At 38.1% G+C, this 23,707-nt stretch overlaps 1 protein-coding gene across 1 annotated transcript in view; it reads right to left on the minus strand.

Annotated features, from left to right (window-relative positions):
- Positions 1–1,486: 1,486 nt before the first annotated feature.
- The window catches only part of chst14 (carbohydrate (N-acetylgalactosamine 4-0) sulfotransferase 14), a 34,890-nt gene continuing 12,669 nt past the window's right edge, over positions 1,487–23,707 (minus strand). The window contains exon 2 of the mRNA XM_059989243.1: positions 1,487–3,414. Within this exon, the coding sequence (XP_059845226.1) occupies positions 2,596–3,414 (819 nt within the window). The 3' untranslated portion in view covers positions 1,487–2,595. The remainder of the gene's footprint in view (positions 3,415–23,707) is intronic.

Below are 23,707 nucleotides of genomic sequence, written 5' to 3' on the forward strand. Positions count from 1 at the left end.
CAGACAGGTCTACAAGATTTTTCTGAACAGGATCTGACATCCCATCTATTTCCCTGCTCCTCTGCTCTCATCATTTATCTTCCTGAAACACGGAGGACAGTAATAGAAATCTGCCAGCTTTTCCCAGCCACTTTATGCAGTGCAGGACTCTAGGCCTTCTTAATTGATTTGCTGTTGAGTGCCCCTGTATTGAGCTTCTGGTAATTAAGGACAGACATTAAATATGCTATTATTTTTACCTATATAAATACATTTGAAAGAAAACCTTTCAAACCCTACAAGCTCTATAACCAAAAGGTTAAATACCATAAAACCTCCAGACACACTTTATCCCAGTTTGGAAATATATCAGTTTTCCATCACTGCCAGGTCAAAAACTTAAAAGATCACCATCCTGGCAATGGCTTCCTCACAAAGGCTGCAATTCACCATCACCTTCCTCACGAAAGAAAATAATGGCCCTTGAAACAATCAAAAAAATCTTACATGCTGCAGAACTACCCATTGTGCTCAAGCATGTTCCAGAGGAATTTAAAACAACAAAGCAGAAAATCACCTATGTTCAGCTGACAAAATAAAGTTTAAATTTAATTGGTGTGAAGACCTCACATCAATCTTCAGGGGAGGTTTATTGATTCCTATCAGATGCAACCAATAAAATAGAAGCCTTAAGCATATACCATCTATAAACATACATTATGGCCTGGGATATGGCTTAGCCTTCAAAATAGAGTGCCGCCAAACTCTTCAGAATTATGCTTCATCCTGACATAAAACACAATTCACAGAAAATGTTGGAGTAACTCAGAAGGTCAGGCAGCACCTATAAAGAGATATAAACAGTCGATAATTTGGGCCAAGACCATTCATCAGGATCTGAGTTTATGTCAACTGCTTTTTCCTCTCCATAGATGCTGCAAGATCTGCTGAGTCGCTCCAGCATTTTGTGTGCTACTCTGAATTTCTAGCATCTGCAGAATCTTGTATCTATAAAACAATTCATTTATTTTCACTATATTACTAACTGGAATCACTTACTAAATTGAACATACCATTTGGGAGTTGATTAAAGTTGAGAAATAAACCGTTCTTTGCAAGCATTAACAAATTAACGTATAATCATATTGTCAGCTTTCTACACCATCCCTCTCTCTATTAACCTTCGGTAGAAGAATGCTAGAACTGCATTCTCACCCAGTACCCTTATGAAATGGAAACCAAACTGTGCATTGTATTCTTGTATTGGCCACTTGCAGATTCAACTAATCCCTCTTGTTTTAATTCTCTTCCTATAGATAGGAATTTGTGCTTGCCAAACAACACAATTGTCAGTGGATTCAGCCAATACCCAAACAAAGCACATTGATTGCTTTATGAGATGGTGATGAAGTACAGCCTTAAGTTGTAGAAACAAATCCTGTCATAACACTGACTTTTAATTAAATGTTTGGGTTTTAAATATAACACAAGGGAGACAACATAGCAGTCAAGGTGGAAATATTTTATTTGACTTAAATGAAATATATCTTTTTTTCAAAAATGTTCTATCAATTGTACCAGTTCCTAATGAACTCATTTCCAAGCTACTTATGCCTTTAGAATTTATACAATACATACAACAGACCTTCCACTTCTGTGGAAGGCAAGGAAAAATGTGGTGTCCCATACAATTAACAAAATAACATCATAAGCCTGGTGCATTCTATGTACAGTTTTAAAAATACGCATAAAATCCATATATTTACAAGGCGATCGAGAACAATTAATTCAACATTTGAGCTTCTGTCATTCTATTATTACAAAGTTATCAAGTGTAAGAAATTCCATTGATTCAAAAATTGACCCTTGCTCCTTTAAAATAAAAACAAGCAGCTCAAAGATAAGAGTCAGGTGCTGGGGAAAAATGTGCTTGTTTTCTAAGATTTTATGGTACTGCCATTGTTACAGTTGAGAATTTCCCACTGCTTAAGTAACATTCTGTCAACTGATCTGCAAGAGGTGGTTTGAGGTTCAAGTCTGGCCTCACAACAAGCAACTGCAAAGCAAACTTTACTCACGTTTAGTAAAGAATAGTGTTTTTAAAAAATAAACGAGCAGTCTATACCTATGTGATCAGTGGACTCCACTGATAGTGGAATTACATCCACACACTGGGAAAATATTATGCAGTTTCTGAAAAGGAGAATAGAAAAATCTTTTAAGAGTGAAACTAAACAAGTTAGGAGAAAAAGGAACAGAGCTCAGTAAAAACAGAAGTATGAAAATAGCTTGAAAAACATCTTTTAAAGTGTCTCAAATTGTCATGCAAAGCAAAAACAGTTACTGAAATACTGACCCTGGAGAAATTATACAAATTAATTTAATCTAAAAATTTAACACAGAAAATATTCAAGTCATACACTTTTTTGGCAGGGGGAGGAGAAAAGCAAAAAAAGAGGTTTTGGGGAAGTCCATCACACTAATATTTTATGCATATATATATATATAAACAATCAAAAGCAACAATAGAATGTCACAAGAATATCAATAATACAATCAGTATCATTTAGAAAATAAATGGCCAAGCATTCTTAGCCATCAAGACAGACATTGCTCTCAATGCCTGCAATATTCATGTGTAACATTTGGGAGAGGATACGCATATAATGAAAAATCTAGAATATACTTTGGTAGGAGTTCAAGCAGAAGTTCTTGAGGTACTTTGCATAGATAGTAATGCAAGATCTCCTTTGTGACAGGTTTATACCATGCTTGTCTTTCAGGAAACTCAACACTGTCTGTGGCCCCAATATTTTGAAGTACATGGTGTGCATCACTATGCAATCGTTCATAAGAACCAATGTAGTCATACGTTACAGCACATGGTTGACAGAGATTGTAAACTGGCATCCAATGTTCATTCATTGTCTCTACATCTTCATCCACTAAATACTGAAGAAATTCTGAAAATGTAACATCATCTCCCTTCGACTGTCCAATGCTTTTCCTATATCTTCTCACTATCTCCATTCCGTACCTCCTTTGGTAATCCACCACTTCTCCAAACTTATTTCTGTAAGCTGACAACAATCGCTCCATTGGGTCTCGAACAAACATAAACTTGTAGTAATGTTTCAGCCTGTATTTAATCTCACTGTTCTTTAAATCTCCAAGGAAGACCAAGTCGTTTTTGTGGTCCATTTTGATCTGAACGTGCACATTATCCAACACACCACTCAGAACTTTAATAACACGTTTCCAGTTAGAGCATGCAACTTTGGGCACATAACAGTATAAGAACTTGTATTCATCATTAACTAGAATGTGTTTCAGCAAAGTCCGTCGTTGGGATGAGGTCAAATCCAAAATACTCTGTGGCATTGTCTTCTGTTTACAAACACTCTGCAGAGTCCTGTTCCGAATCTCTTGAATAATCTAAGAGTTGAAAAATAAATGAAATTAGGGTGATACAAAACATAGAATATTTCCCACTCCCTCCCCTACCCATATACAAAATAGAGTAGTTAAGCTATGCTGACACTTCCCTACCTTGTGAATATTCCTCAGTTTGTAAAAGTAGCTTCTTCCTTGTAAAACATTTAGCAAAAAGTCACAAATTTTCCTTAAATATCAAAATGAAAACATTGCATCCAGAGCTCAAGATTCAGATAAAGCAGTTCAAACAAAAACTCAGTATATGAAGTAAGGTGGATGAGCTAGAAATCGGCAGAGTTGACTTTGCAGGTATCACAGAGCCAATGATTGAAGTCACTGAGAGCTTAATACCCAATTAACTTCAAACATTCTGCATAATCCCTCAAAAAGTTGACCTGCATGTGCACGTAATGAGAGCTGGATAACACATCTCCTTCTATCTTAGGCCACAAACTTATCAATCACTCGTGCTGTGGACACTTTCTGGAGGTCCAAGATCTGTATGCTCCACGACTGCTGGACTTAAGTGGGTAACTGTAGGAGGGGACTATGTTGAAAAATAAATGTGCTAGGTTTTCTAAAATTGACTCCTTCTACCTTAGGCTACGAAGCTATCAATCACCCCTCGTATGTGAGTAAGCTTTTTCTTGTTTAACAGCATCAAGAGCAATAGAAATAGTCTCATTTCAGCTGAAGGTGAAATCAGTGTGTGCTTATCACTAGTTCAACCCAGAATTGAGTATCTGTGCAGCAAAAGGCAAGCACAGGTTTCACATGCTAGCCTATATTTGAGCCTCATCATATCACTTAGTAAGAAAATGTTTATTCCAAGTTTTATATAAAATCTTAGACTATATTATATATAGTCTTTTGCGTTTGGCTCATGGTTTTTAGTAACCTTACTATTCAACATTGTCAATAAATTTTCATGTTGTAAATAGCACTAATTAAAATAAATTTACAACCTTTATTTGAATTAAATCTACCTAGTCTACCTTTAGAAAAATTAAATCCCACTTTGGCTTAAGCCAGTTATTTAACAGAAATGTATTTTGTCTTAAGAGTTTTAAAAATTTATGAAAGGAAAAGAAAAACTTCAAGAAAAAAAAATCAAAAAAAAGCTAAGCTTAACTACTTGTTATTTTTTTCCCCAAGAAAGATTGGCTAAAAATTTATTCTCTTCTCAAAAGAGCATTGACAATTATTTTTGGATTGTTACATCTACAACTTACTGAGCACACTAATGTACCGTGAGCTGTAGATATAATCATTTTTATGCAGGGGTTCCCTGGGACCTGAAAATTATTTCAAGGGTTCCTCAAGGGCAAAAAGGTTGAGAAGGGGTGCTGTACATTGCTGCAAAATACTTATTCAGTTTGTCTGCCGTTCCTTGTCCCCCATTACTACCTTTCCAGCATCATTTTACAGCAGTCCAATATCCACTCTCACCTTTCTTTTACACTTCATTTATCTGAAGAAACTTTTGGTACCCTTTTTAATATTACAGGCTAGCTTACTTTCATATTCTGTTTACCTTAATGACTCTTTAGTTGCTTTGTTGGTTTTTAAAAATCTTCCCAATCTAACTTCCCACTAATATTTGCTCTATTATATAAAAGCCTCTCTTTGGCTTTTATGTTGCCTTTGACTTCCCTCGCTAGCGATGGTTGTGTGATCTTGCCTTTAGAATAATTCTTCCTCTTTGGGATGTATATATTCTCTGCCTTCCAAATTGCTTCCAGAAATTCTGCCATTATCTCTCCCAGTGTTCTTTTCCAACCCATTTTGACCAACACTCTCTCATGCCCCTCTAATTCCCTTTACTCCACTGTAATATGATACCCTGGCAAAATATGCCAGAGAGGTAGAAATGGAGGACAAAGAAATGGCAGACAAATTGAATAAGTATTTTACGCAGTCCTTCACTGCGGATGACACCAGCTGTATGTCAGAAATTCAAGTGTCAAGGGGCAGAAGTGAGTGTAGTTGCTATTACCAAGAAGTGCTTGGGAAGTTGAAAGATCTGAGGGTAAATAATTCGCAATGAACCAGGTGAACCACACCCAGGGATCTGACAGAGACAGATGAAGACATTGTAGAGGCTTTACTAGTGATCTTTAAAGAATTACTAGATTTTGGAGTTTTTGGAGTACTGTTAAATTGTAAATGTCACTCTACTCTTTAAGAAGAGAAGGCGGAAAAAATACAAATTAAGAATCAAGTTTCTAGGTACTTGGAGGCACACAGAAGTACAACTTCTTTCAGGGGAAATCTCATCTGACAAATCTGTTGGAATTCTTTCAGGAAATAACAGAAAATAAACAAAAGAGTCAATGGACATAGTTTATTTGGATTTTCAGACAAGGTACCTCACATGATGCTGCTGTAACTGAGATAAGGAGCCCATGGTATTATAGGAAAGATACTAGCGTGGATAGAAGATTGGCTGACTGGCAGAAGACAAAGAAAGGGAATAAAGGGGGGATTTTCTGGTTGGCTGATAGCGTTCCAGAAGGGTCAGTGTTGGATCCACTACTTTTCAAGTTAAATACTAATGACCTTGATGATTGAATTGATGGCTTTCTGGCCAAGTTTGCACATGATACACCAATAGGTGGAGGGGCAGGTAGTGCTGAGGAAGCAAAAGGAGATATTAGGTAAATGGGCAAATAAGTAGCAAATGAAATACAGTGTGGCGAAGTGCATGGTCATGCAATTTGGCTCAAGAAATAAAGGCAATAGACAGTAGGTGCAGGAGTAGGCCATTCGGCCCTTCTAGCCAGCACCGCCATTCACTGTGATCATGGCTGATCATACACAATCAGTACCCCATTTCTGCCCGCTCCCCATATCCCTTGACCCCGCTATCTATAAGAGCTCTATCTAACTCTCTCTTGAATGCATCCAGAGATGGCCTCCACTGCCTTCTGGGGCGGAGCATTCCACATATCCACCACTCTCTGGGTGAAAAAGTTTTTCCGCATCTCAGTTCTAAATGGCCTACCCCTTATTCTTAAACTGTGGCCTCTAGTTCTGGACTCACCCATCAGCGGGAACATGCTTCCAGCCTCCAGCGTGTCCTATCCCTTAATAATCTTATATGTTTCAATCAGATCCCCTCTAATCCTTCTAAATTCCAGTGTACACAAGCCCAGTCACTCAAATCTTTCAACATATGACAGTCCTGCCATTCCGGGAATTAACCTTGTGAACCTACGCTGCACTCCCTCAATAGCAACAATGTCCTTCCTCAAATTTGGAGACCAAAACTGCACACAAAACTCCAGGTGGGGTCTCACCAGGGCCCTGTACAGCTGCAGAAGGATCTCTCTACTCCTATACTCAATTCCTCGTTATAAAAGCCAGCATGCTATTAGCTTTCTTCACTGCCTGCTGTACCTGCATGCTTGCTTTCATTGACTAATGTACAAGAACACCTAGATCTCGATGTACTTCCCCCCCTTTTCCTAACTTGACTCCATTTAGATAGTAATCTGCCTTCCTGTTCTTGCCACCAAAGTGGATAACCTCACATTTATCTGCATTAAACTGCATCTGCCATACATTTGCCCACTCACCCAAACTGTCCAAGTCACCCTGCATTCTCATTACATCCTTCTGACATTTCACACTGCCACCCAGCTTTGTGTCATCAGCAAATTTGCTAATGTTACTTTTAATCCCTTCATCTAAATCATTAATGTATATTGTAAACAGCTGCGGTCCCAGCACCGAACCTTGCGGTACCCCACTGGTCACAGCCTGCCATTCCGAAAGGGACCCGTTAATTGCTACTCTTTGTTTCCTGTCAGCCAGCCAGTTTTCAATCCATGTCAGTACTCTGCCCCCAATACCATGTGCCCTAATTTTGCCCGCTAATCTCCTATGTGGGACTTCATCAAAAGCTTTCTGGAATCCAGGTACACTATATCCAGTGGCTCTCCCTTGTCCATTTTCATAGTTACATCCTCAAAAAACTCCAGAAGATTAGTCAAGCATGATTTTCCCTTCATAAATCCATGCTGACTCGGACTGATCCTTCTACTGCTATCCAAATATGTCGTAATTTCCTCTTTTATAATTGACTCCAGCATCTTTCCCACCACTGACGTCAGGCTAACCAGCCTATAATTCCGTTTTCTCTCTCCCTCCTTTCTTGAAAAGTGGGAAAACATTAGCCACCCTCCAATCAGCAGGAACTGTTCCTGAATCTATAGAACATTGGAAAATGATTACCAATACATCCACGATTTCTAGAGCCACCTCTTTAAGTATCCTGGGATGCAGACCATCAGGTCCTGGGGACTTATCAGCCTTCAGACTCAACAGTCCATCCAAAAACGTTTCTTGCCTAATATAAATTTCCTTCAGTTCATCCTTTACCTTTGGCCACTATTACATCTGGGAGATTGTTTGTGTCTTCCCTAGTGAAGACAGATCCAAAGTACCTGTTCAACTCATCTGCCATTTCCTTGTTCCCCATAATAAATTCACCTGTTTCTGTCTTCAATGGCCCAATTTTGGTCTTAACTATTGTTTTTTTGCTATTCACATACCTAAAGAAGCTTTTACTATCCTCCTTTATATTCTTGGCTAGTTTACCTTCGTACCTCATTTTTTCTTGGCGTATTGCCTTTTTTGTTATCTTCTGTTGCTCTTTAAAAGCTTCCCAGTCCTCTGGTTCCCGCTCATCTTTGCTATGTTATACTTCTCTTTTATTTTTATACTGCCCTTTACTTCCCTCATCAACCCCTTACTCCCCTTAGGATCTTTCTTCCTCTTTGGAATGAACCGATCCCGCACCTTCTGCATTATTCCCAGAAATACCTGCCATTTTTGTTCCACTGTCTTCCCTGCTAGGATATTGTTCCATTGAACTTTGGCCAGCTCCTCCCTCATAGCTCCATAGTTCCCTTTGTTCAAATGTAATACTGACACATCCGATTTTCCCTTCTTCTCAAATTGTAGGTTAAAACATATCATATTATGGTCACTACCTCCTAACTGTTCCTTTACCTCGAGATCCCTGATCAAATCCGGTTCATTGCACAACACTAAATCTAGAATTGCCTTCTCCCTGGTAGGCTCCAGTACAAGCTGTTCTAAGAATCCATCTCAGAGGCACTCCACAAACTCCCTTTCTTGGGGTCTAGTACCATTCTGATTCTCCCAGTCTACCTGCATGTTGAAATTCCCCATGACAACTGTATCATTACCTTTGCCACATGCCAATTTTAACTCTTCATTCAACTTACACCCTACATCCAGATTGCTGTTTAGAGGCCTGTAGGTAACTCCCATTAGGGTCTTTCTACCCTTAGAATTTCTCAGTTCTATCCATACTGACTCTACATCCCCTGATTCTATGTCACCCCTCGCAAGGGACTGAATATCATTACTCACCAACAGAGCCACCCTACCCCCTCTGCCAGTCAGTCTGTCTTTTTGATAAGATGTATATCCTTGAATATTTATTTCCCAGGCCCTGTCTGCTTGAAGCCATGTCTCAGTTATTTCTGCAACATCGTACTTGCCAATTTCCAACTGAGCCTCAAGCTCATCTACTTTATTCCTTATACTTAGTGCATTCATATATAATACTTTTAATTCAGTACTCCCCTCTCCTTTCCTATCAATTCCTATTTCACTTGGCCATACTGTATGATCTCTTCTTGAGCTTTCTACTCCATTGATTCTGTTGACTTATTTTCTAAATGAGTAGTGTAATTCATAATTGGAGGTACAAAAGGACTTGGGAATCCTTGTAGGTTGAGTTAGTAGTAAGGAAGTCAAATACAATGTTAATATTAATTTCAGGAGGACTGGAATATAAAAGCAAGAATGAAATGAGGATTTACAAGGCATTGTCAGATCACATTTCAATTAATGTGACAGTTTTGGGCCACATGTCCAAGAAAGGATGTACTGGCATTGGAGAGGCTCCAGATGAGATTTACAAGAATGATACCGGCAATGAAAGGTTTAACATACAAGAAGCATTTGATGGCTCTGGGCTTGTACTTGCTGAACTAATGGAAGACTACATAGAGTGGATATACAGAGGACGATTCCAATAGTGCGGTAGTCTATGACCAGAGGGCACAGGCTCAGAACACCCCTTTTAGAATAAAGACAAGGAGGAATTTCTTTAGCCAGAGGATGGTGAATCTGTGAAATTCTATGGCACAAACAACTATGGAAGCAAGGTCATTGGGTATATTTAAAGCAGAAGTTGATAGGTTCTTAATTAGTATAGGTGTCAAAGGTTAGAGGGAGAAAGACAGGAGAATGGGGTTGAGAGGGTAAATAAATCAGACATGATTGAACGGCGGACCAAACAATGGACCAAATGGCCTAATTCTGCTCCTATGTATTATAGTATTTGAAAAAAAGGCAAATCAGAGGTGCCAAAATAATAATTCTTATGGTGATATTGTAAAGTTCAAAGTAATAAAACACATCCTTTCAGATATTTACCAAGTGGAACATTGAAGATCCTGAGGGTCCTCGAGAACTGGATGTGGAGAAAAATCTTGTGGAAGAATCTGAAAAGCCACTGTCTCAGAATATGGGCTTGCCTACTTAAGGCAATGATGAGGCAAAGTTGAGGCCTTTAAGTCTTTGGGACTCTTCCTCAAAGGGCAGAAAAGCATAACCTGAAGCAGGTTCTTGATAAGCGATTGGGGAGAAACATTACCATAAGTGTACTGAGAAGTGCCATCTCATTTCTTGCACCTTCATAATAAAAGTGCACCTGGTAGTACAACACAGAATTTGAAATACGTCCTTTGGTTACAATATCTGCACCAAACAATACCAAAATAAACTTATTTGCTTTTGTCTGCACTTGTTCCCTATCCCTCCATATTCTACCAGCCTTTTAAACAGAACTGTTGTATCTGTTAGCTTTGCCCGGCAGTGGAATGGTGGAGGTGGGATGAGATGTGATGGAAAGAGGCAGAGGAAGGGGCACTGAATCTTTTATTTTAATTTGGAAGTGAGATTTCTCCAACTTGATCCTGCAACAATTCCTGGGTGGCCAATGAAGAAGATAGAGTGTCAATGAAAATTTGGAAAACTCTCCTTTTTCATGCAATCCTTTAAGTACAGCATTTTATATCAAATAGCAACAATCTAATGTTACACACCATATAGTGGCTCTTCAAAGACAACACTTTCTGACGTAGAACATCAGTGCTTATTTCTAAAATATGGAGCTATGGTGTTAGATCAATGCCCTCATGCTCTTCCTGACCTCTGTTGCTCAAAGTTCTAGCAGATAGGTATTCATCGGAAACCTTACTCTGAATTCTTCCTGATGACATCCAGTTTAAAAAACTGACTATATCGTCTGGGAGATTTTTAGACTTGTCAACATATAGGAGATGTGCATTCAGAGGCCATTAATCTCCTCCATGTACTATTCAATGTTGCAGGAGTATGTCATCCCACAAAGCTCAAAGTACCCAATGTATGTCTAAACATTATTCCTTTTCTATATTTCTCAAAAGGTCAGTTTGTCATTGCTGTCTGGTTCTAATAATTACATGCCATGTTATTTGCTGCAGATAATTAGCCTTAAATGTAGGGAGGTACCCCAGACCCTAGTTTGTAACAATGAAGTAATGCAAGAGTCAAAAAACTACCTGCCAGTAACATTCATGACATCCTCTAAGTGTTTTGGGGCAATGACACCATGCAATGATTTGTTATCTTACTTAATGTCAATGCTAAAGATCCATTTTTTTTAATGTCAAACTTATAGTGTCCCTTTGACTACTTAGAAAACTTAAGCTTATAGTCACTCAAGGAAAAGAGCAATACAATCTTTCGCTGCCCTGAGGTCAGGAGTTTTCTCATTCCCCAACATATACATGCACATGGGCATTCCCTTCCCAAAAATAAACCCAGTCCTATCCATATTAAAAAATAGAAAAGTCATCTTCCTTGAAGATTCACCTAATTTCACTGAGAAAATTTTACTGCACTGTCTCCCATACAAAATAACTATTAGACAAGCTTGCATGTTATTCAAAACCATAATCAATTTGATTCAATGCAATCAAACCAACTGTCCATCTTAATTTTTTTTTCCTCAGATTGCTTTTCCTCTGAATCATCAAATTCAGGTACACATTTGATTATGATCTTTTAACCATACTTTTCCCAACTCTTTATAAAACAATGCCCTTCCCAACTCTTCATAAAACAATGCCCTTCCCAGAGTATCACTGATAATACTAACTATTTTATTTTTTCCTCATGTTTTTAAGCATTACTTGCACAGTGGGTACTGCAAAAATGTACAACACCCATTTTTTTTTAATTCTGTTAATTATAGCTTGCACTGACTTCTTAGAAGAGTTGTAATCCACAGAACTGCAAGGTCCTTCTGAAGCCATGTTGATAGATGCAAAGAATAAACTGTGATAGATCCTAACAATACTTGCAGAGCTCCATGACCTTTAACAATACTGAAAATGATAAAATTATGTGGCTCTAAGCACAACACGCATTATGTTGTGAGATTGCATGCTTCTTGTTATAAAGTTTGTAAATTGAGGGCATATATGTTTGAGTTAATAGAATGATAGTAAAAGTTTGTAAATTAAATTTCAAAAATCAAGCAATAACTGCAGACTGCAGCTGTAGGTTCCATCTTCCAGACATTAAACAGAGGCCACATCTGCTGCCTTAGGAGGTCTTAAAATAATCCATATTATTCAAAAGAGCTCTCAGAATCATGGCCAACATTAAATCCTTCAACTAACATGAACAAAACCATATTAACTGACTAGTTGTGCCTTCTTGACGTGGCTACAATGGTCTTATTTCACAACATGACAGCAGTAACAACATTAAGGCATTTGATTTACACATTGTGAACAGAATTTAATGTTATCCCAATGTGAGTTATAGAATCAGTTACTCATATTAATTGCACATTTGTTGTATTTGTTGAATATTACACATGTTGTCAATCTCCTGATTGTTTCTGTACAGCGCCAACTGAAGTGGCAGTGCAATTCAAACAAAAAAATTAGAATTTCTTCAGTGGATTACTGAATAATTCAAATATCACAACTTCAATTTCTGTATCACATGAGTTAGTTGAATTTAAGCAGCACAAGTTGAGAAACTACATTTAGTTTCAGCAATGAACAAATTTAACATAGATGCAATAAACACTCAGGTCAGGCATCAATTGCAGAAATTTCATTTTGATTCTTTGTCTGAACTGAAAGAAGAAAAAATGTCTAAAAAAAGTAGGGGGTGGAGTTTCAAGATGGCGACGTAAGCATCTGCCTTTTAGGCGCTCTTTATTTTTTCAACTATAATCACCCTTTAATTAGATCTTTTCGAACTTAATTATATGAGTTGCTACCTTTGATTGACCCTTTTTTCCTAAAATAATATTTGATCTAATCTTGTCGAACCTAAAATGGCTACAAGTAAGAAATCGGCTAAGGATCCTGTATCCATCGACGCAATTTCTGGTCTTTTGGACACTAAACTGGATGCTAAACTGGATACTAAACTGGCGGGTCTGGAAGGCAGACTAGAAGGTAAATTGGACAGTAAACTGTTAAATTTGGAAAGGAGGATTACTTCGAAAATATCCGATCTTGAAGGAGTTGTTAAATCGCTTGAAACTAAGTTTCAGTCGCAGGCGTTAGAGGTTCAGCAGCTTGGAAATAAGATCACGACTCTTGAACAATCAATTTGTGAAAAAGCACGTACAATTGAAGTGTTAGAGAAGAAGATAGAGTCGACTGCTAAAACTTTAGATCAGTATAAGTTTAAAATTACTGATCTTGAAAATCGTTCTCGCAGACAGAATTTGCGCATCATCGGAATTCCCGAAAAAGTTGAGTCCGGTGATTTAACTGAATTTTTCTCTAAATTACTGTGGGAAATTTTCGGTGGTGAAGGTTTGAAAAATGAACCTGTTATCGACCGCGCTCATAGAGTTGCGAGGTTTTCGTCTGTGCCTGATAAACCACGAGCGGTGATTGTTCGCCTTCATTATCCTCGTGAGAAAGAGCTTCTAATTCGGTTAGCTCGTAAAAAAGGTATGATCTCCTACAAAAATTACTCATTTCGAATTGTTGAGGACTATTCGTATGAAGTAATGAAAGCCAGGATCGCTTTTAAACCAGTGATGGCAGAGATTCATTCGATTGGATTTAAACAAGCTTTAATGTATCCAGCGAAGCTTAGAATTGTGCTGCCCGACAACAGTCTACACTTTTTTAACACTCCTGAAGAAGCGAAGAAATCTGTTGAAGAATATCGTTCCTCTAGTGCAACTTGAACTATGAGTTACATTGAAGATTTTTTTTTGGAGAGAGGATGCCATTTCATTTTAAGTTTTAACCCTGGAAGTTGGGTTATAACTTTTTATTTTGGGTTATAGGTCTGGGTTTTTTTTTTACTACTATTATTATTGCTTATAGATGCTGTTTTAATTTTTATAATATCCTTTTTTATACACGTTTGTATTTTGTAATCATGAATTATTTTTTTTAAATGTCGTTTCTTCTTCCCATAAGTCTTTACTTTTTATAAGCGTTTATTTGCTTGCCTGTATTTAGAAATGGAACAAAGGTTTTGAATTCTTTTTTTTTAGTCTTTTTTTTATATATGTTATAGTGTCTATTAAATCTTTTTTTTAAAAAAAAAATTCTATTTTGATAACTTTTTTGATTGCTGAATTTATATTCATATTTTGTAATATGGCTTTCTCAAAATGTCGTTTCTTCTTCCCATAAGTCTTGGCTTGTGAAACGTCATCTTTGTATCTGAATATGGAATTTCTTTTTTAAAGGTGTATTACATTTTTAAACTTTAATGTTCATTTTTTTTTATTAATGATTTTTCTGGTTTTACTATTTTGGTTTTTTTTCTTGACTTGACTGATGTGTGTGTGTATGTGTATGTATGTATATATATGTAGGTATATATATATATATATTTTTTTTTTTGCAACTCTATATTTTAATTAGGGTGTTATATAGTTTTTTCTTAAAAAAAATTTCTTATGGAGCTGCCATCTTGAAATGGGGGTAATATTAGTATTAGTTTATGCGCCTGCCGCTTGGCTTTCTTTCAAAGGGTGGGGGGAGGGGGGAGGGATCTTTTTTCACGCTTTTGCTTTTTATTTTTTTGCTTTTAGTTTATGGGCTGACTTTAAATTGTTAATATTGTTGAGGTGTCAGGATCTCCGGTTGCTCCTGAATCAATTTTCCTTCTTCCTAAATTGTGGGTTATGTGTCTTTTTAACCTTTTATGATACACACAATTAATATTGGTATGATGGATAAATCTATTAACTTTATCTCGTGGAATACTAATGGTTTAAATCATCCGATTAAACGTAAAAAAATATTTAAAGTATTCCATAGATTGAACGCTAATATTATTTTTGCACAGGAGACCCATATTAGGAGGGAGGATAATCAACGTTTTTTTAGGTTCTGGAAAGGGCAACAATTTCACTCAAATTGTACCGCTAAAATTAGGGGTGTGTCTATTTTTATAGACGCCTCAATTTCGTTTACACATTATGAAATTATTTCGGATCCACAGGGTAGATTTTTGTTGATAACTGGTTCACTTTTTAATCGGAAAGTTGTTTTAGTTAATATTTATGCTCCAAACTTTGATTGTCCTGAATTTTTTAAACGTTTATTTACTTCTCTTCCTAACTTGAATGAATATATGTTGATTATGGGTGGAGACTTTAATTGTTGTTTGAATCCTTCGATGGATAGATCTAAACCTATTCGAACTCTTCCGAATAGATCAGCTTTACTTATTGATTCTTTTATGGTTGATTCTGGAATTACTGAAATATGGCGGTTTTTGAACCCTAAAGATAAAGAATTTTCATTTTTTTCACATGTTTATCATAGTTATTCTAGAATTGATTATTTCCTTATTGATCATTGTTTATTAACAGATGTTATTGATTGTAAATACGATTCTATTGCTATTTCGGATCATGCGCCTTTGAAGTTATCTATCAAGATTCCGGACTCTTCTTTCAATACTAGATCTTGGAGACTTAATGCTACTTTGCTTCAAGATCCAGAATTTATTACCTTCATAAAACAACAAATTGACTTATTTTTTTCAACAAACTATAATGAAGAGATTGATAAAGGAATACTTTGGGACTCTTTCAAGGCTTTTATTCGTGGACAAATTATTTCATATTCCGCTGGTAAAAGAAAACAAAGATATTCAGATATAGCTTTATTGGTGGATAAAATTAAAGAAATTGATAAGATTTATTCCGTTACTCCTACCAAAGAACTTTATAAGAAGAGAGTTGAGCTTCAAATGGAACATAGTTTATTATTATCTTCTTCAATTGAGAATCAATTAATTAAGACTAGGGCTCAATTTTATATTCATAGTGATCAAACTGGTAAATTGTTAGCTAATCAATTAAAAGCTATTTCGACTAAGCGACAAATTATTAAAATTCGTAAACAAGACGGTAATTTAACTACTGATTATAAAGAAATCAATAACACTTTTCAAGATTTTTATAAATCTTTATATCAATCAGAATTTGACGGTGACCGGTTTACGATGGATAATTTTTTTAATAACTTGAATATTCCTAAACTGATAGATGAAGATTGTAGCTTGCTTGATGCTCCTATTTCTATGGATGAAATAAGAGAGGTTATCTCATCAATGAATTCAGGGAAAGCTCCTGGTCCCGATGGTTTTATTGTAGAATTTTTTAAAACTTTTTCTTTATTGCTTTCTCCTTGGCTATGTGAAATCTTTAATGATGCGCTTGTTAAGAAGAGACTACCTCAATCGTTTTATGAAGCTACTATCTCTCTAATTCTTAAAAAAGATAAAGATCCTACTTTATGTGCATCTTATCGCCCTATTTCATTATTAAATGTAGACTCTAAGATTCTTACAAAAATTTTAGCCATTAGATTAGAAAAGGTATTACCACAGATTATTTCAGAAGATCAAACTGGTTTTATTAGGAATCGGTATTCCTTTTTAATATTAGAAAATTGATTAACATAATTTATACTTCATCACCTACAACCCCAGAATGTGTTATCTCATTAGATGCTGAAAAAGCCTTTGATAGAGTGGAATGGACATATTTATTTAATGCATTGAGAAACTTTAATTTTAGTCCTAATTTTATATCATGGATTAAATTAATATATTATAAACCTGTTGCTTCTGTTCTTACAAATAATTATAGATCTTCTTTTTTTCAATTATCTCGTGGTACGAGACAAGGTTGTCCTTTAAGTCCTTTATTATTTAATATTGCATTAGAACCTTTAGCTATTGCTATTCGTGAGTCTCCTAATATTTTTGGTATTACCCATAATGAGAAGTTATACAAATTATCGCTTTATGCTGATGATTTGTTGTTATATATTTCTAATCCTAGTAGGTCTATTCCTGCTATTTTATCCTTGTTGGCTCAATTTGGTAGCTTTTCTGGTTATAAGCTAAACTTAGATAAGAGTGAGTTATTCCCTTTAAACGCGCAAACCTTATTGAGTGATAGGATGCCATTTAAAGTTGTTACTGATAACTTTATCTATTTAGGTATAAAAATCACCAAGAAATATAAAGATTTATTTGCACTGAATTTTTTACCTATGCTTCATCAAATTCAACAACTTACTACAAGATGGTCTCCCTTATTTTTATCATTAGTTGGTCGGATTAATGCTATTAAAATGATGATTTTACCGAAATTTTTATATTTATTCCAAGCTTTACCAATTTTTATTCCTAAATCTTTTTTTGATAATATTGATTCAAAAATTTCCTCATTTGTGTGGCAAAATAAAAATCCTAGGTTAAGCAAACGGCAATTACAAAAATCTAAAAAAGATGGTGGTCTAGCTTTACCTAACTTTAGATTTTATTATTGGGCGAATAATATTCGTAACCTAATGTACTGGAAACTAGATTTGGATTCACCTGTGTGCCCACAGTGGGTAAATTTGGAATGTAGTGAGGTTAAGGGATATTCTATATTTTCCGTTCTTGGTTCTCTTCTTCCTATTGATTTAGCCAAATTCAATAAACAGATATCTAACCCTGTTGTTAAACATACACTACGAATTTGGTTTCAATTTCGTAAATTCTTTAATCTGAAAAACTTTGCTCTGGACAGCCCTATTTTATGTAATTTTTTTTTCAAACCTTCATTGACAGATCAAGCTTTTAGTATATGGAAAAGGAAAGGTATAAAATGTTTTCGTGATCTTTTTTTTGAAGGTACTTTGATGTCTTTTGATCAACTATCCAACAAATTTGAATTACCTAAATCTAATTTTTTTAGATACTTACAAATTAGAAATTTCTTACATAAAATTCTTCCGTCTTTTCCTAATTCAACTCCATCGGATTTTTCAGATTTGATTTTTACTTTTAATCCTTGTCAGAAGGGATTAGTAGCTTTTATTTATAACATGATTATGAAGATACAGCCAGAAATATCGGATAGAATTAGACAAGAATGGGAAAAAGAACTTCGATGTAATATATCAACAGATAAATGGGAAAAAATTTTACAAATGGTTAATTCCTCTTCTATTTGTGCTAAACATGCTTTAATACAATTTAAAATTGTACATAGAGCTTATATGTCTAAAGATAAGCTTGCCCGATTTTACTCGCATATTAATCCTCAATGTGACAGATGTCACTTAGAAGTGGCTTCATTGACTCACATGTTTTGGACATGTCCCACTTTACATAACTATTGGAAGGACATTTTTGATGTCATTTCCTCAGTATGGAATATCGATTTACAACCCCATTTTATTACTGCTATTTTCGGTATACCAAATGAAGATGGCAATCAGCTTTCCCCTTCAATCAGACGAATGATTGCCTTTGTAACATTAATTGCCAGAAGGTCTATATTACAAAACTGTTAAGAAGTAAATCCTCCTACTACATTTCAGTGGTTCTCCCAAACCATTTCTTATTTGAGTTTGGAAAAAATCAGAAGCACTATCTTTGATTCTTCAATTAAATTTGAAGAAACCTGGGGACCATTTATTCGACACTTTCATATGAATTAATTTGGCCTATTTCAGATCCTTTTCTCTACTTATCCTTGTTCAGGTATGGAGTTCCGGAGTTCTTTTCTTGACACCTTTATATATTTATAAAGTGCTATTATTGCCCATGTTAGTTTAGTTTAGTATTTTTTTTTCAATATATATTTTTTCTCATATATAATTTCAATTTTTTTTTCTTTTTTCGATGATTATTTTTGTTTTTTTTTTCATATATATTTATATAGACTTGATTGATTTATGTACCTTTTGTCGATTGATGTTTAATAGGATATTATTATCCTATTACTAATGTAATTTCAAGTTTATTGAATTTGTAATCTGTTCATTATTATGTGTTGTTTTTTTTATATATGAAATTTAATAAAAAGATTGAAAAAGAAAAGAAAAAAAAAAGTAGCAGATGTGTAACAATGTTGGCAGTAAAATACAATGATTCCAAAAATCTGCACAGGAGATTAACTCCCACTCCTAAACTTCAAAAAATACAAGATAAATTCAAAGAAAAGTTGTGCTACAATTTCAGACCTTTCAAGTTTTGTTTATGCATTTGACAGATTTAAAAAATTTATAAGTTACTAATGTTTCATTTGAACTGAAATCTAGTTACTTTGCAGAGACCATGGGATCCTCATTTGATACCTAAATTGTAGGCTGAAAGGAGAATTGAAAGGAGGGTTAATTTTAAAACTGCAACATAAATTTGGTTTAAAAACTTCAGGAGAGCACTCTTGAATTCCAATGTTTTCTTACAATATGGCAATTCGGAAATAAAGTGTTTTCATATCCCTCAATTTCCAGAACTCATTTTCTAATGTGATGAAATTTCCCCACCATGCCAGCCACCAATACATGTGACTCAGCTCCATTAATCTATCCTGACTTTCATGCTCCACTCAAGGTTCATCCCATCCAACTCCACAAATATTCCAACAGAGGATGCTTCAGACCTTAACCATTCTGCATAAATAAGTTTCTACTGAACTGACTATTGGATTAGTCATGATCTTACATTTCCAGCATATAATTCTAGACATAACAGAAATACTTAATGTGTCTGCCCTGTCCTATCATCTCAAGACTTTCTATAGAAACACTGTTTCCTGGTAGTTTGTAACATCATTCCAGTATTTACTAGAACGACGCAAAGATATTTTGTTCAGTCATCAGTTCCTGTGGCGTCCTCATAAAGGAGAGCAACACAGTCTATAATTAGGCTGCACTTAATAGAGGTTCCATAAGTTCAACACAATTCTTCCAATTCTATGTCTCCATAACCGTCAGCACTATTGCTTATGATTTAAAAATAAATTATCTTGTATCTTTGCTTTTAGGTGCCTCTATTTTCTTCACCTCACTCTTTCCTCAATGACTATGTGACCTTTTGTTTCTTACTGTCAAATGGACAACATTACTACACTGAAGCTAATTTGGCAATTATATGCCTACTCTGTAATTAATCAGATTTGCTTTATTGTGCTGCAGTCCTACTCCAAAACGTCCAAATCCCCAATTTGATACAGTCTGAATTATTTTTATGAAACCCCTTTTTACTGGACGTTATCTATAGAGGCAACTTGTTAGCCCTGTAGCGGTGTGCTACACGCAACACTGAAATAACGACATGTAGTCAGTGAGCTGCAGTTGCAAAAGAGGTTTATTCAAACTTCGCGGCCTCGCTTTAAGGCCTTCCTGTTCCCGCCCTCCCCGGGCGGGAATGCTGCAGGGGGTGCATATTCACAGTCCCGTCCCGCATGCGGGCTTTTCCTCTTGCTGGTGAAGCAGGCTTGGCGCCCTCTTTGGGACCAGCCTCAGTGCCGGCGTGCGCCACTTTGTGAGCCAGTTCGAGTGCGCTGGGAAGTGGGTCGCCACATAACACCCACCCCCCCCCCCAAACCGGCGATACACCCCCCAAAGTCCTCAATCTGGGTCGGACTCTGGGAGGTCTGCCGCTGCGCCGCGGTGCCTGAATCTCGACCGGCTGCACCAAGTCCACGTGGGCCAGTTTGAGTCGGTCCACTGTGAAAACCTCTTCTTTCCCCCCAATGTCCAGCACGAATGTGGACCCATTGTTTCTGATCACCATAAACGGCCCCTCGTAGGGCCACTGTAGCGGTGCCCGATGTCCGCCCCGTCGTACAAAAACGAACTTACAGTTTTGCAGGTCTTTGGGTACGCAGGTCAGGTTCTGCCCATGCTGTGAAGTGGGTATGGAGGCCAGGTTACAGAGCCTCTAGTGTAGTCTGTCCAGGACTGCTGCGGGTCCTTCCTCTGGCCCCCTTGTGGCTGGTATGAACTCTCCTGGGACGACCAGGGGTGCGCCGTACACCAACTCAGCCGACGAGGTGTGCAGATCCTCTTTGGGCACCGTGCGGATTCCAAGCAGGACCCAGGGAAGCTCGTCCACCCAGTTAGGCCCTTTGAGGCGGGCCATGAGAGCCAACTTCAGGTGACGGTGGAAACGCTCCTCTAGTCCATTTGACTGTGGTGGTAGGCAGTTGTGTGGTGCAGCTGTGTCTCCAAAAGGCTGGCCATAGCTGACCACAGGCTGGACGTGAACTGGGCGCCTCTGTCGGAGGTAATGTGGGCCGGTACACCAAAGCAAGATACCCAGGTTGCAATCAGTGCTTGGGTGCAGGATTCGGAGGTGGTGTCGGTGAGCGAGACTGCCTCTGGCTATCTTGTGAACCGGTCTACGATAGTCAGGAGGTGCCATGCTCCTCGCAACACTGGCAGGGGGCCCACGATATCCACATGAATGTGGTCGAAATCCAGTGGGTGGGGTGGAACTGCTGCGGCAGGGCTTTGGTGTGCCGCTGCACCTTGGCTGTTTGGCAGTGCATGAACGTTTTGACCCATTCACTGACCTGCTTGTGGAGTCCGTGCCAAACAAACCTGTTGGCTACCATCCGGACGGTTGTCCTGATGGAGGGGTGTGCTAAGTTGTGAATGGAGTCGAAAACGTGCCTCCGCCAGGCTACCAGGACAACGAGGCGGGGTTCGCCGGTGGTGACGTCACAGAGTAGGGTCCTCTCACCTGGGCCTATGGGGAGGTCCTGGAGCTGCCAACTGGAGACTGCAGTCCTGAAACTAGGGATCTCCTCATCTGCCTGCTGCGCCTCTGCCAGCGCTTCATAGTCTACCCCTGGAACAGGGCTTAGATGTTAGGTCTGGAGAGAGCGTCCGCCACGACATTGTCCTTTCCCAAGACATGCCGGACATCTGTCATGTATTCGGAGATGTAGGACAGATGTCGCTGCTGGCAGGAGGACCAGGGGTCGAATGCTTTTGTGAACGCAAAGGTAAGAGGTTTGTGGTCCGTGAACACAGTGAAGGGCCTACCTTCTAAGAAGTTCCTGAAATGCCGGATTGCCAGGTATAGCGCCAACAGTTCCCAGTCGAAAGTACTGTATTTGAGCTCGGGTGGTCGTAGGTATTTGCTGAAAAACGCCAGGGGTTGCCAGTGACCCTCGATAAGTTGTTCCAGCACCCCACCGACTGCCGTGTTAGATGCGTCCACTGTGAGGGCCGTAGGGACATCTGTTCTGGGGTGCACTAGCATTGTGGTGTTTGCCAAGGCTTCAATGAAAACGGCGGCGGACTCCTCGTCCCAAGTAATGTCCTTGCCCTTACCCGACATCAGGGCGAACAGTCGGGCATGATTCGGGCTGCTGAAGGGAGGAAGCCGTGGTAAAAATTCACCATACCCACGAATTCCTGAAAGCCTTTGATTGTGTTGGGTTGGGACGGGGGTCGGCAACCCGCGGCTCCAGAGCCACATGTGGCTCTTTTATGTCTGTGCTGCGGCTCCCTGTTGCTTTGGGAAATAATTGGTTGTGGCGACCCTTTTCCTGGCACATCCGAACCGACTCACAAATTAGATAGCCTACGGGGGTTTGCGAGCACAGAGCTTTGGAGCCTCTGCGCCATGGGGGGCAGGTTGAGGGAGGCTTAAAAGTGAGGCTGAAGATTTCGAATAAAGTTTTTTCCTTCGACTGCAGTTACCGACTCCGTGTCGTAATTTTAGCGCTGCGTGTAGCACACCGCTACATGGTCAGTATTTAATTAAAATGTATTTTATGTTAGTTTGTTAGTTTTTGAAATGTAAATCTAAATTTGAAGATTATGGTGATCTTGTACAATCTAAATAAGACGTTGTGGCGACCCATTTCCTGACACATCCGAACCGGCTCACAATTAGCCAGCGTTCAGGCTAAGGGAGATAGCCTACGGGGGTTTGTGAGTACGTGTCTTTTGCAGCATCCGCGCCCATGGGGGGGCGGGTTGAGGGAGGCTTAAAAGCAAGGCTGTTTAGTTCGAATAAAGCTATCTTTGACTGCAGTTTACTGACTGCGTGTAGCACACCGCTACAACGTGTTTTTATCGCTGGCTGTCCAGAGGGAAGGTGCTGAAACGCTTTGTCGCGTGTCTGGAAGAAGTGAAAACTTTCCTGGGCAGCAAAGGGCTCACCTTTCCTGAGCTGGAACAGCCAGAGTGGCTGGAAAAGCTACACTTCATGGTAGACATGACAGCGCACCTGAACACGCTGAACACAGCTCTTCAACGGGGTAAGGACGTACAGCCCTGCACATGTTGGAGGATGTTTTGGCATTCGAGCGCAACTTGACGTTGCTTGCCAGAGATTTACAGAAAAGCACATTGTCTCACTTCCCCAATTTGAGAGAGTTCAAACAAGGTCACGACATGATAAGTTCGGAGTATTTACATTCTGCAATCATCGCAATGCAAACATCGTTTGGGAAACGCTTCTGTGAGGAAAAAAACACATTATCCTTCCCGGTCACTCCCCTAAGCATCGATCCATCCCTACTGAATACGACTGCATTGTCAGGTGTGAGTCAACCTGACCAAGTATGATAAATATTTTAATTGCCTATTATTTTACGTATATGAATATGTTTTCATTGTTCAGTGAAATAGTCCTTTTATTTTTCAGGTTGACAGCTGGCTGATGTTATTTTTGCTGCTGGCGGCAAATTTAAGTTTGGCGTTTTTCATAAATACAAGGAGGACTCAAATAGACGTTGAGTATTTTACTTAAAAGTAACCTTCAACCCAACGTCTTTTTTTCTGAGTTCAAAATGTTTTTGTTGCATGCAGAAATGTAATTTTGTTTTCTCTGCAGGAGTTCATCAATTTCATAAATGCAACACATTATAGTTTGTTTATACATAGCA

The sequence above is a fragment of the Hypanus sabinus genome, chromosome 14 (assembly GCF_030144855.1).
Source record: "Hypanus sabinus isolate sHypSab1 chromosome 14, sHypSab1.hap1, whole genome shotgun sequence".
Lineage (NCBI taxonomy): Eukaryota > Metazoa > Chordata > Chondrichthyes > Myliobatiformes > Dasyatidae > Hypanus > Hypanus sabinus.